This window comes from Nansenia antarctica (genome assembly GCF_963989245.1).
Source record: "Nansenia antarctica genome assembly, chromosome: 5".
NCBI lineage: Eukaryota > Metazoa > Chordata > Actinopteri > Argentiniformes > Microstomatidae > Nansenia > Nansenia antarctica.
Window position 1 is genome coordinate 58,563,203 of NC_137690.1, and position 13,737 is coordinate 58,576,939.

General features: G+C 44.3%; 1 protein-coding gene across 1 annotated transcript in view; it reads left to right on the forward strand.

Annotated features, from left to right (window-relative positions):
- Positions 1-8,250, forward strand: part of col16a1 (collagen, type XVI, alpha 1) — a gene marked incomplete at both ends in the record, with an annotated part of 70,470 nt that extends 62,220 nt beyond the window's left edge. Inside the window, 11 exons of the mRNA XM_080531774.1 lie at positions 146-199; positions 384-437; positions 537-587; positions 1,507-1,596; positions 1,754-1,789; positions 1,889-1,933; positions 3,083-3,277; positions 3,553-3,616; positions 3,851-4,024; positions 4,993-5,070; positions 8,060-8,250. Coding sequence (XP_080387900.1) covers positions 146-199; positions 384-437; positions 537-587; positions 1,507-1,596; positions 1,754-1,789; positions 1,889-1,933; positions 3,083-3,277; positions 3,553-3,616; positions 3,851-4,024; positions 4,993-5,070; positions 8,060-8,250 — 1,032 coding nt within the window. The remainder of the gene's footprint in view (positions 1-145; positions 200-383; positions 438-536; positions 588-1,506; positions 1,597-1,753; positions 1,790-1,888; positions 1,934-3,082; positions 3,278-3,552; positions 3,617-3,850; positions 4,025-4,992; positions 5,071-8,059) is intronic.
- Between the last annotated feature and the right edge of the window lie 5,487 nt (positions 8,251-13,737).

Below are 13,737 nucleotides of genomic sequence, written 5' to 3' on the forward strand. Positions count from 1 at the left end.
TACATACATACATACATACATACACACATACATACAGTGTAGTTCTTGATTGTGTAAATCATTTAAGCTACTGTACATTATGCACTGAATCTCAAAAGACATTGATTATTATGTTTCCCCTCCCCCACCTCTCTCTTTCTCTCAGGGTGATATTGGACCTGTAGGTCCAGCGGGAGCTTCAGGAAGACCAGGGAATGAGGTGAGACTAAAGAATCTCCACATCAACCAAGCTATGTCAAACTCCTTGTTAGACAACGCCCCTCTGCAGACCTCTCTCTCATTGTGAGATGTATATATAGAACTCCTCTTTCTGGCCTAGTTGAACAGAATATTTTGTATTTTTTGGTAACTGTGTTGATTCACCAACATCTTACCGTTTGTAGGGTGACCCTGGAACGCCAGGCCCTCAGGGTCGACCTGGTCCATCGGGACATGCTGTGAGTACTGTACGATGAACTTGTAGGAACTTTGATCTGTCACTTACGCCTTGTGTTTGTGCATGAACCAGGTGTGTGTTTTGTTTTGTCCTACGGCAGGGTTCTGCAGGTCCAGTCGGACCCCCAGGGCCGGTAGGCCCCTCAGGAGTGGTGAGTGAATATCTTCTACTCCTGTATACTGTAGCTGGGCTGTCGCTATCCAACCTCAGCCTTATGCTAGCTAGACCGTGATTATTACCCACTGAGCTAACATAATCTGTTAAAGTTGGAGGTAAGGAAACCAGGTGCGGAACACAGAGTCAGGACATGTATATATAAATGATGTAAATCCACTACAGATATTTAATGTAGGATAAACGGGGGAATAGGTAAGCAGGGCAGGCAGGGCTGAGAGGCAGGCAGGCAGGGCAGGCAGGTAGACAGGACAGAGAGGGCAGGCAAATAGGCAGGGCCGAACAGGTGGCCCTGGCCACGCCCACCCACAAGACAGACAGACAGACAGACGGAGAGAGGGAGCTACTACGTGGAAGTGGAGGGCGTGACAATAATCACCAGTGTTACGCCTCTGGCCATGAAAACCAAGAGTGGACTTGTTTTGTGACTACTTTTGTGCAGGCATAAAGCTGTTGAATGAGGGGAAAAAATAAAAAGACTAATTATTCCTTCTTCTCGCATTATGACTGCCAATGGCCCCTGGCCAGAGCATAGATGACTTTTTCCTTATGTCTGATGGATGGATGACTCACTTACTTAGACAAATGTATTTGTTGTGAGTCGCTTCGGATAAAGGCGTCTGCTAAATGCCAAAGATGTAATGTAAAAATGTAAAAGGGCAGCACTTTGACCGCCAACCTTTCACTCAACACTATTACAACCTGTCTGGTACCTCTTAGGCCTATGAACTTTATTGTAGTGGGTTGACGTGCTGATTTGTATTTCCTGTATGTTTTTGACACCACAAACAAAGTTCCTTCGGGGGAAAAATACAGTTATTTTAATCTGCCTAAAGCCTAGGCAAGCCTGCAGCTATCAGGTCCATGATGTCCTCTCTCTCTCTTTCCTTCTGTAGGGAACCCCTGGGGATAAGGGCCAGGCAGGAGAGAGGGGGCTACCAGGGATGGGTGGCGCTCCCGGACCCCCCGGACACCCAGGCCAGATGGTCAGTATCCACCATCCAAACCACGTTTGCCAAACGTTCGTCTGTGAACTCTATGGCTATGAAGAGTGTCATCCATTTGACTGAACTTAGGGACGATCTAAAGATTCACTTTGAATGATTCTCTCTCTCTGATCCCTGCTTCTCTTCTCTTCATCAGGGGGAGCCTGGCACTGACGGTACTGAGGGGAAAGATGTGAGTGATGCTTCTGTTCGGACACGTGTCGTCATATAGCTGATGAGTGATTCATCTAAGGTGTAGTCCTTCTCCTACTGATTCTCTCTGTGTCTACAGGGAGCCGCTGGGGCACCGGGAGACAGTGGGCAATGCGGTCAGAAGGTAAGAGTCCATGCATTGTGTGTGTGTGTGTGATTGTGTGTGTGTGTGCGTGTGAGTGTGTGTGTGTGTGTGTTCAGCGTGTGTGTGAGTGTTTGAGTGTGTGAGTGTGAGTGTGTGTGTGTGTGTGTGTGTGTGTGTGTGTGTGTGTGTGTGCGTGCGTCTCGCCACAATACGCTATGGTGGCTACCTGAAACCGGGTACTGTCCTACTATCCTTTCACCAGTCCAGCTTGCAGTGGAGGCAAAGGAGGCTGGGAGAGGACGCAAGCAACCTCAGACTACTGACCCCCCCTTCGCCAGAGTGTATCATGTGTTGTACGCACGCCCTGTTGGTTTGACCTGTTCGGCAGAATCGCTTAACACTGTCGTCAGTTCGCTCACCCCTTGACCGACCTTTTGGCAGGGTTCTCCGTATTCACCTCAGATCCCCCCTCTTAATCTGGCCCCTCACAGCGAAGCTCCGCGTCTCCACTGTAGCACCCCAGACAGCAGCTACAGACCATGGATATTGTGATAGAGTTATTCTCCACAGGGTGGGATAATGCTATTAACTGTGAGGGCCCGGTGTGAGATGGGACTATCTGTCACAGTGACAGGACAGCATTGTCAGGGCTTTTAGCTACAGAGAGGATTACAGGCAAGCAGATCCTTCTTCTCTCTCTCTCTCTCTCTCTCTCTCTCTCTCTCTCTCTCTCTCTCTCTATTTCACCAGACAGCGTCCGTTGGTGATGTGGAAACATTAGCCGTTCATTATGGGCTGCTTTGTCGTCTATAAATCACTGTCTCTAAGGGGCTGTTGGCTCCACTGTGTGTGTTTACCAAGCCTGAGAGACGGAGTCTCTGTTCGCCCCCACTGTGTGGGAAGTAACCCAGCAGTACCCAGCGAGACTGCCTCGGGGCCTAGTGCCAATATGAAATGGTGTTCCTTTTTCCTGGCTCCTTCTTTACTCGCCTCGTTGACTCAGGGTGGGTGCAGTAGCAGTTTGATATTAGCGTCCGAGTCCTTGCTAAGAACTTTTTTAATACCCCAGTCCTATATTATGGTGCTTCACCCATCTCAAGTCTCTCTCTCTCTCTCTCTCTCTCTCTCTCTCTCTCTCTCTCTCTCTCTCTCTCTCTCTCTCTCTCTCTCTCTCTCTCTCTCTGTCAGGGTGAGGCAGGTACCCCAGGTCAGAGGGGCAACCCAGGAGAGAGAGGTCGGCCAGGACTCCCAGGCGGAGGAAGCCACTCCTCTAAGGACTCAGGACCAATCATTGGCCCGGCCGGACCCAGGGGGGAGAGGGGGGGCCAAGGCTCACCAGGCCCCTCCGGGACCTCTGGAAGTCCTGGCATACCTGGACAAGATGTAAGACTTGTGGTGTTGTTCTTAGATGATTGTGTTTTATAATGTTGCGATTTTGTATGACGTATGGGTCGTACATTTTGCGGATGCAGGGCTCCCTTGTAAAAGAGGCCTTGTTCTCAATGGGACTCTCTGCCAAAAAAGGGTTACATCAAATAAAAAATGTGTGTTGTGTGTTCTGGTTTTGGCTGATTTTGTCACTGGTTTGGTGGCTACAGTTTATGGTTTATGGATTGGAAGGATCCTCATGTTTCCTCCATGTGTCTCTCACCTCACAGGCTGTGGTCAACTACGACGACATAAAGAGCTTCATCCGCCAGCAGGTCCTAAAGATATTTGATGGTGAGAAAACTACTGTATTCTATCACAACAGAAAAAATATATATAATAATAACATTCTGAGGATTTGTCACTAGGCTTGTGTTTATGTGAGTGTCTCTCTCTCTCTCTCTCTCTCTCTCTCTCTCTCTCTCTCTCTCTCTCTCTCTCTCTCTCTCTCTCTCTCTCTCTCTCTCTCTCTCTCTCTCTCTCTCTCTCTCTTTTGTTTGACTGTCTAACTCTAACCCCTCCCCCCAGAGAGAATGGCCTACTATATGTCACGTATGCCGGCGCCACAAGAGGTGTCATCACCTGGTCGTCCTGGCCCCCCAGGGAAGGATGGTACCGCAGGCAGGGCAGGCGGTCCAGGGGCGCCCGGCCAACCAGGACAGATAGGCCGAGAGGGCCGACAGGGACCCATGGGCCCCCATGGTGAGTCTACACCTCCATTCATACACACACCTACAACCCTTACATTCCTAACTGCTTGATAACACTGTTATCATAATGACATGTACATTTCAATAACCATGTCCATTCAATAACTAAATCAGCTTACTACTATTTAAAAACATAGCAAGAATCAGAGACGTTATGCCGACGTTATGCTAAGCAGGACCTACAAAAGCTTATTCCTGCCTTTATCTCCAGCAATTTGGCTTATTTACAGAAAAAAAAGTGATTTGCCAACTGCAACTTATTCAAAATGCAGCTGCTAGAGTGCTAACAAAAACAAGGACTTTGAACACATCATGCCAATTCTTAGGTCCTTGCACTGGCTCCCAATCAAGCAGAGAATTAACTTCAAAGCATTGCTGCTTGTGTACAGGTCACTAATGAGCTAAGACCTTCATGTCTCCGATCTGCTCTTGTCATATGAACCCCATCTGATTATTATCTTATTAACCATTCCAAGAATGAAAACAATACAAGGAGAGGCAACTTTCTGTTATTACCGGTATGCTACTTACAGCTAGAACAAACTCCCAGAGGATATTAGAAATGCCCAATTTTTAAAACCGGGCTAAAAACATTCTTGCTCTGCGCCGTATACACTTACATTTTTTGCAGATTGTTTTTTTTTATTACATTTTAACTATTTTAATTTTTTCTTAAGAATAGAAGTTTTACTGCTTTAACTGTTTAGGGTTAGGGTCAGGGTAAACTTAAACTAATTAAATATTGTTTTTAATTATAATTTACTTAAATATAATATCCTTCAATGTATTATGTAAAGTGCTTTGAGTTGCCTCGTGTAGGAAAATGTGCTATACAAATAAACTTGACTTGACTTGACATAACATGTTATTGAGGCCTTCAAGTCTCTCTCTCTCTTTCTCTCTCTCTCTCTCTGTCTCTTTCCGGATATATGCTGTAAAGTTCTCTTTGTTTGTTTGCAGGTGGGCGAGGAGTGAAGGGAGAGAAAGGAGATAAGGGTGCTGGAGAGATGGGTGATGCGGGACCACCAGGTGGACCAGGTAAGACTCAGGCCAACTTGTGGTTTCAAATGTACAGTGGGGTGCAAACATGTGGGCACCACTAGTGGTCAAAATGCCTTTTACAATTGATCTAAGTGAAAGATGGTACAAAGTTAAACATGACACATTTCATCACATTTTAAAGCGAGATACATTTTTATTTTTAACTTTTTACAGTTTCAAAATAATAAAACAAGGAAAAAGGCCTTGTGCAAAAGTTTGGGAACCCTGTCAGCTAGTACTTTGTAACTCCTCCTCGGGCAACTATAACAGCTCGCAAACACTTCCTGTAGCCAGCTAAGAGTCTTTCAATTCTTGTTTTTGGAATTTTCCCCCATTCCTCCTGGCAGAACACCTCTAGCTCAGAAATATTCTTCGGCCTTCTTGCATGCACGGCATCTTTGAGATCTCTCCACAGACTATCAATAATATTCAAGTCTGAGGACTGATGGCCATTCCAAAACCTTCATCCGTCTTTCCTGGAGGTAGTGGTGGTCAAGTGGATAGTGAGTTGGACTTGGGATCGGAAGGTTGTGAGTTCAAATCCCGCCTGAAGCCACACCACTACTAGTGTGCCCTTGGGTAAGGCACTTAGCCCTCAGTTACTCCAGGGGGAATGTCCCTGTAATTCGTAATTGTAAGTCGCTTTGGATAAAAGCGTCTGCTAAATGGCAAAATTATAAAATTAAATTAATTACTTCATGGTTGATTTTGAGGTATGCTTCGGGTCATTGTCTTGCTGGAATACCCAACCTCTCTTCAACTTAAATTTCTGGACTGACCTTCGAACATTAGCCTCTAGAATGTCTTGATATTTGGTGGAATCCATTCTTCCTTCCACCCACACAATATTGCCTGTGCTCCCAGCTGCTACACAACCCCAAAGCATAATGGATCCACCTCCATGCTTAACAGTTGGCAAGGTGTTATTCTCCACAAATGTTTCACCCTTTTTTCTCCAAACATACCTTCTTTGGTTGTGGCCAAAAAGTTCAATTGTGTTTTTGTCAGTCCAAAGCACAAAGAAAACAATTGTGTTGAGGTTGTGTTGAGGTCGTAGGAAAGGCTTCTTTCTGGAAACTCTGCCAAGTAGGTCTTTGTTCTTTACGGTACGCTGTATTGTTGTCCTGTGAACAACTAGACCGGTGTCTGCTTTATACAGCTCCGGGGCCTCATTTATAAAAATGTACTTGAACGTCATCTTTGGCTTGCACATAAGCAAATGTTTCTAAATGGACGTAAGCATTATTTATAAAACGGGCTGCGCTTGTTTAAAATTGTGTATGTACTTCCTTCTATAAATAACAAATATACTTGAAATTGAATGCAAGTGAATGAGCTTTGTATTTACGCCCTGTGATAGCGGCTCAATTATAGCGGCTGAATTAAGCTAAGTGCTATAAATAGGCTTGATTGAGGTGTTGTGCAGCACCTTTGACGAGTTCACACGATGGTAGACAAACGAAAGTAGAAAAACATTACTGAGGAGATCGACTGTCTTTTATCAGAAATAGACGCGCGGTCGCAAACGCTCGCCCACAAATTCCCCCGATCACATCAGGCAGGATGCAGCTGAAGGAGGGCTGGGATATACCCGACCGCCTTTATCACGCCTCAATTTAGAATGATTACACCATACAATAGCCTATTGGCATAAAGGAAGACTGAAATACAATCATAAACATCAGTTTCCTTTAAATCTTGAATTAAACTAATTTTCTCGGCTGATAACAACATCGTTCATTTTATTACTAGCCTTCGCATGAATTACAGTAGGCAGTGCGGCTCACATGCCTGTAATAACTCTGCATAACCAGTAGGTAATGAGCATACGTCAAGTCAATACCTGACGTAGAGCTACGATCGTTTCCACGGTCAAATTGACTCACGCTGAAATGTTATAAATCACTACTTTGACGTGGTTTTCTACGTACGACACAGGTACTTTCTATAAATGAGGCCCCTGTACAGCTCTTTTGCAGTGATGTGTGGGTTCTTCTGAGCATTTCTCACCAGATCTCGGGCCATTCTATCAGAAAATGTTCTTGTACTTCCAGATCTTGCCTTGACTTGATTTATTTTCCATTTTCTGATGATGTTTCAGTGGAAATGGGTAGTTTGAAACGTTGCCAGAGTTTTTTGTAGCCTTCTCCTTTATGGTGAAAGTGAACTATCTTGATTCTGACATCCTTGGACAATTGTTTAGAGGAACCCATCGTTTTTAACACCAGACACAACAGCCACCGCAGTCGGATACTTTAGAAGGCATGGAGTTACTTCACAATATATAGTTCAACCCTGGAATTATATTCACCTGACTCATTGAAGCCCTAACGACTAAATCACCTTGGTCTGGGCCTTAGTAATCATCTTCTCAAAAGGTAACAAAGAATAATCCCAAAAGGTTCCCAAACGTTTGCACTGGGCCCTTTTCCTTATTTTTTTATCATTTAAAAACTCAAACAATTTAAAATAAAAAGAAACCTTGCTTTAAAATGTGCAGAAAGGTGTCATGTTTAACTTTAGTGTTCAGGTTTGCTTTCAATCACTTGGAGATTAATTGTAACAGACATTTAAACCAGCGGTGCCCTGTTTGCACCCCACTGTAATCTTTAAACGTTTAAAATGTATGTTTTTTGTTGGTGACACCTCGCTCTCCTGGCACAAAAAAGTCAATGACATAATCCTCAAAGTAAAGCTCTATCTTTGACAGTCAATATTTGTTCTGTGCTTTATCAGTGCCCCTCTCTCTCTCTCTCTCTCTCTCTCTCTCTCTCTCTCTCTCTCTCTCTCTCTCTCTCTCTCTCTCTCTCTCTCTCTCTCTCTCTCTCTCTCTCTCTCTCGCTCTTTCTCACTCTGTCACTGAATCAATTACCTCTCTCCACTCCCCATCTCTGTCTTCTATGTCTCTTATTCTGCTATATCTCTCTCTTCCCTAACTCTACCCCTCGCTCTTTATTTGTCTCCATCCCCCCCCCCCCCCCCCCAGGTATTCCCGGACCCCCTGGTTATGGTAAAATGGGCCCCCCCGGCTCTGTGGGCCAGCAGGGCATCCCAGGGATCCCAGGACCCTCTGGAGCAACCGGCCATTCGGGGAAGGAGGGCCGCTGTAACCCCTCCGATTGTATGTCTCACCAAGTGGATTACAGCCCCAAGGGACCTGTCAAGGGCCCCTACTAGAGAGTGAGATGGGAGAAGGGGGTGGGGGGGAGAGGGGAGTAGGAGAGATTAGAGGAGAGAAGGGACAGAAGACAGAAAGAGAAGGGACCATACCAAAGACCATCCAAAATATCGACCATTCCCTTGAATCATCCTACGAGAATCACTGCTGGAAATGAACTCTTCTGATAGCTGTCCACTGTACTGCCTGTATAGAAAGTCCTATGTGCATGGGAAGGGCCCGTCTCAGACAGAGGCCAATGAAAGTCAGCTAAAGTGGATGTCATGTTTTGGATTGTCCTTCTGTCTTACCTCTTTTCCACCAATGTGAACCTAGTTCTAGTTCTGAGCTGGTGCTATTGCCGGTTTGCAGTTGGTTCAACCGGTTTGCTTTTCATTTCCACGGGCTAGAGAGCCACATCATTACATCACTGTATACGACTGGTCCAATGTATTTGTGCTGCTCGTCGTGATTGCCACAGACGGCGATTACATTCAAGAAGAAAGGTCATTTACCTAACAATTTTGGGTTATTATTAACACTGAACGTAAGATGTTAATGTTAGCCTTTGTTGTAAGCTAGCTCGCTAGGTCTGTATAGCATGCTACTTAGCATCGACTACGCTGGTATCGTTGGTCACGATAATCCCGATATTCGATATATCGATATTAGGCATCGGCTCCGAACCGGCCCTCAAATTGCCTTGGTGGAAAAGGGGCATCAGACAGAAACTCTATCTATGTATCTCTCTCCTCTCTTTCTCTGTTTTCATGTTCTCACCACGTGTGAGAACATGGATCTCACCATGTGTTTTCATGCCTTTGCAGTCTTTTCATGTTAAATGATAATGTGTACAGTCTACTCTTGAAACAACTACCTTCACATTCATCACAATGGTCATCCTTATTCTGACATGTGCCTGTGGGAGTATAAGGCAGCTGTTCTGTGCTCTTCTACTTCTGCCTTTCTTTTAAAGCCAAAGATACCGGATGCGTACGACTGATATTGCACTCTTGTCTCGAATCCCATTCATATTTCATAACTGTTCCATTTCACCCCACCTAAATTCACATTATTATTCTAGACATGCCTATGCATTCCTAATTTTATATTTCTATGCTTGAATAGATGATTCTGATGTCTTTAAAATGATGATTATGCCTTGTAAACGTTTATAGGGATTTCCAATATTTTCCCATGTAATGATTCCCTGTTTTTGAGAGTGTAGAAAATCGTACATTAACATAACACAAACAAATTGAACACCTACCACCCAGAGTGCCTGTTTTGTACATATTTATATTTATATATAATGGCTTTTTATACCTTTTTTTATTTTGGAGAATTGGCATTTGATTAACTGTTATATCCACTGCGAAGCCAATTGCTTAAGTTGTATAAGCTTTCAAAGTGGAGTAATTTCTGTAAAATGAATTATTTAATTTTTATGATGGCGTAATTATGCCCTGGAAGTTATTTTCAAGTGTCAGTATCATTCTCAACTATACTGTAACTACAACATTTCCAAAACCAACCAAATCTAAAAAAATCTTCCTGCATCACCAAACTTTTTTTAAAAATGTGTATTACTAAAGATGACCTTAAAATGGATCCTTTGTCTCTCACACCACTTTCAAGTGAATTCCATGCTTTATGACCACTAAAGCTTCAAAATGTCATCATGCTTTCAACGAAAATGGAAAACAGAAACATACTGTATATCATTTGATGTTGTCTCTGTCTGTCCTGCCGTAGCTAGATACTTCACTATGTTTTCTGTCTGTTGTCTTCTACACCTTCTCTGTTGTTTCAGACACATTTGACTGTCAATCAAGTGTCGCTACGACACTACACTAGCTGCAAATTCACCAGTGAAGTTATACTCTGACTCTTGGCAGTGGCCAGTGTCGTTCATACAATTTATATACCATTTTCTGGCAGTGCCCTGAAAATAGTGGGTTTGATAAATGTATATATGATCATGGTTTACAGTTAAGTATTACATCTGTAATACTCATGGGTATACCATCATTTATTATGGTAGTCCCTATCACCTCCATTATTTGAAGCAACTAACCAAATCACTGCGCCGAACCAATGGTTCCTCTTGTCATTCCCAGGTATGATCATCAAAACAACACCACTGTTGCCCTCCAACCCTCACTAAACCTGTGTGTGTGTGTGTGTGTGTGTGTGTGTGTGTGTGTGTGTGTGTGTGTGTGTGTGTGTGCGTGTGTGTGTGTGTGTGTGTGTGTGTGTGTGTGTGTGAGAGTGTGAGTGTGAGTGTGCGTTACAATTCTTGTGACTGTTTTTTGCCCAAGCCTTCATTTACCCAGAGATGTTTTTTTTAAGTAAAAAAGCTATTAAAGTGTTTTAAGCAGAGCTGTGGTATGGGCTGAATCTTTTATTGAAGCAATTTGAATCTAAGGCATCAACAGTATCAGTGAAGAGGTTTATATTTCCTCAGTATTCAAGTTATGGAGCTCATATTCAGCCAAATGTATGGCAGCAGCACAATGCATAAAATCCTGCAGATACAGGCCAGCAGCTTCAGGTAATGTTCACATCAACCATCAGAACGGGGAAACATGTGATCTCTGACCGTGGCAGGCAGGGTGGATTTGAGTTTTTCTGAAACTTCTGATCTCCTTTTCATGTACAACAGTGTTTGGAGTTCACTCAGTCAATGGTACAATAAATACAAAAAAACATCCAGTGAGGCAGTTCCGCAGAGAGAAACGCTTTGTTGAAGAGAAAGGTCAACGGAGAAAGGGCCAGACTGGTTCAAACTGACAGAAAGGCTGCAGTAACACAGATAAAAACTCTGTACAATTGTAGTGAGAAGAAAAGCATCTCAGAATGCACAACGTGTCGAACCTTGAGGCGGATGGGCTGAAGACAGCAGAAGGCCATGTTGCGGTCCAGGGTGGTCCTACCTAGTATTAGTATTCCTAATAAATAATAATAATAATTCATTAAATGTATATAGCGCTTTTTCGAGGCTCAAAGACTCAATATGGGAGAAACGGAAAACACAGAAACAACAAGCAACAGATAGTTGGGTAGGGACAGGGGAGATGGGTAGGGGTAGGGGAGGTTGTATGCGTGTCCAGGGGGGGGGGGGGGGGTGGCAGGGGTTAGGGGAGATAGGTAGGGGTAGGGGAGGTTGTATGCATGTCCAGGGGGGGGGGGGGTGGCAGGGTTGGGGGAGATGGCTAGGGGTAGGGGAGGCTGTATGCATGGGAGAACAGGTAGGTTTTGAGGTGGGATTTAAAAGTGAGGAGTAAAGGGTGAGTCTCTGAGTGGTTGAGGGAGAGAGTTCCAGAGGCGGGGTGCAGCTCGTGAAAAGGCACGGTGACCGAAGCCTTTGAGTTTTGAGGGTGGGACAATGGATGAGGATCGGAGGGTAGGGCGGTGGGGGAGAAGGAGGTCAGTCAAGTAAGGGGGGGCCAGGCTATCGAGGGCTTTGTATGTGAGGATGAGCACATTGAATTGGATACGTTCTTTGATGGGGAGCCAGTGGAGAGAGTGGAGGACAGGAGTGATGTGGTCACGGGACCGGGTGTTTGAGAGCAGGCGTGCAGCAGAGTTTTGGACCATCTGGAGTCTATGGAGGGAGCGGGAGGTGATGCCGGTGAGTAGGGAGTTGCAATAGTCAAGGCGGGAGGAGATGAAGGCGTGGATGAGGGATTCAGCAGCGGGGGGGGAGAGGCAGTGTCTAATTTTTGCAATGTTTCGGAGGTGGAAGTAGGATATCTTGACAATGGAACTGACGTGGGGATCAAATGAGAGGGTGGGGTCCAGGATGAAGCCAAGGTTGCGAGCCAGGGGGGAGGGGGTGATGGTAGTGTCGTCAATGGTGAGTGTGATGGGTCCGGTTTTATTGAGAATGGATTGGTGCCAATGAGGATGACTTCAGTCTTTTCACTGTTAAGTTTGAGGAAGTTGTGTGTGAGCCAGGTTTTTATTGCTGAAATGCAGTTTTCAATGTGACTGAGGGGTGGGTTCTGGGTGGATTTTGTGGTGATGTAAATCTGGGTGTCATCGGCGTAGCAGTGGAAGTCCAGGTTGAATTGGCGGATGATGTGACCGAGGGGGAGTATGTAGCAGAGGAAGAGCTGTTCGGTGAGTGACTTACCTCCGATTTGTCTGGTATAGAAAAGTGTTTCCTGTAAGGGAAAGAGTGTTTTGAGAAAAGCTTAACATGTTTGAGAAAAGCTTAACAAGCCTAACAACAGCTTTGAGAACATGATCTTTTTATTGCAGAAGATAGATAGAATCAGATTAAATCAAACTGAGCTGGATTACTGTTACTCCACTCCATTTTTTAGATCCAAAAGTTCCCAACATGATACAGAAGAACATTGGGTTTTATAAAACGTTCCTCTTTATTGGTTTGGGTTGACCTAAACAAGCAGGAAAAAAATTTGAACTTTTTTTTTCTTTACAGATTACTCATATAAAGAACAATAAATAGCTTCTGTTAATGAAAATAATCAGTCTTTTTTTTTTTATGAAAGCGTTGACATTAACTTTCTCTGGAAGATGACAGTGGCATAGAAGGCACATTTTTACTGGAACTGATTTACTGGTTGTGAAAAGCAGTAATTTCTGGAGAAACTTGAACACTTTATTGCTAATTAGGTTCATGATTTAATCTGTCAATTCCTATCATAACCCATCTTTTCTACATATAATCAACACACATTTACAAAGATTTACAGCACTGAATTATGGGAGATGGGAGTGCCCATCGGAATATGCTGTTGCCAGGCAACACGAGGAAGACATAAGTCTAGTCGTTAGTTTCATAATGAGAAAAGGGGGATGGCAATGTACACATGAGGTAAACAGGGGACTCAACACTCAAGCTTACAGGTGAGGGGTTTACCAATACATCTTACAAAGGTACAATATTAGATGTGAATTCAGAATGCAATCATTTATTGGTATTGTATTGTATATGTAAGGAAGGCATTGTTTTCGAGTTGGGGGGCAGCGGGTTGAGACGCTTGCACATTCTGCTTCAAAATATATTTCAAAATTCATATTTTGGATATAAAACAATACCATTAAAAGTGACCACGATATAAAAGAAAAGCACCAATTATTGGACTCAAAGTCAATCCCTTTTACTCTCAGTCCAGGGCCACTGCTGATGACATCATTGATCATGTCACTGGAGAGGATTCTGATGTCGCTGCATATCTCTCTCCCACCAGGGTGGTGGCTTTGGGCAGTGGGACGTGACTGACATTGACATCTGCCAATACCGAACCAGAGCTTGTTAATTCAAAGAGGGGTGTGGCTGTGAGTGGCTGTTGGCATGGTGATATGGGATGGATTTAAAGTGGGATATGTTTACAACCAGAGTCTCCAAACAGTTAAAACTGACGGTCGTCAGTTTAGGGGGAGGGGGCAACGTCAGTCGCCTTTGTCTTGCCCCCGCCCCTCGCTCTTGATGGTATCCAACCAAGGACAGTGATCTCACTCTCCTTCTTCTTCTT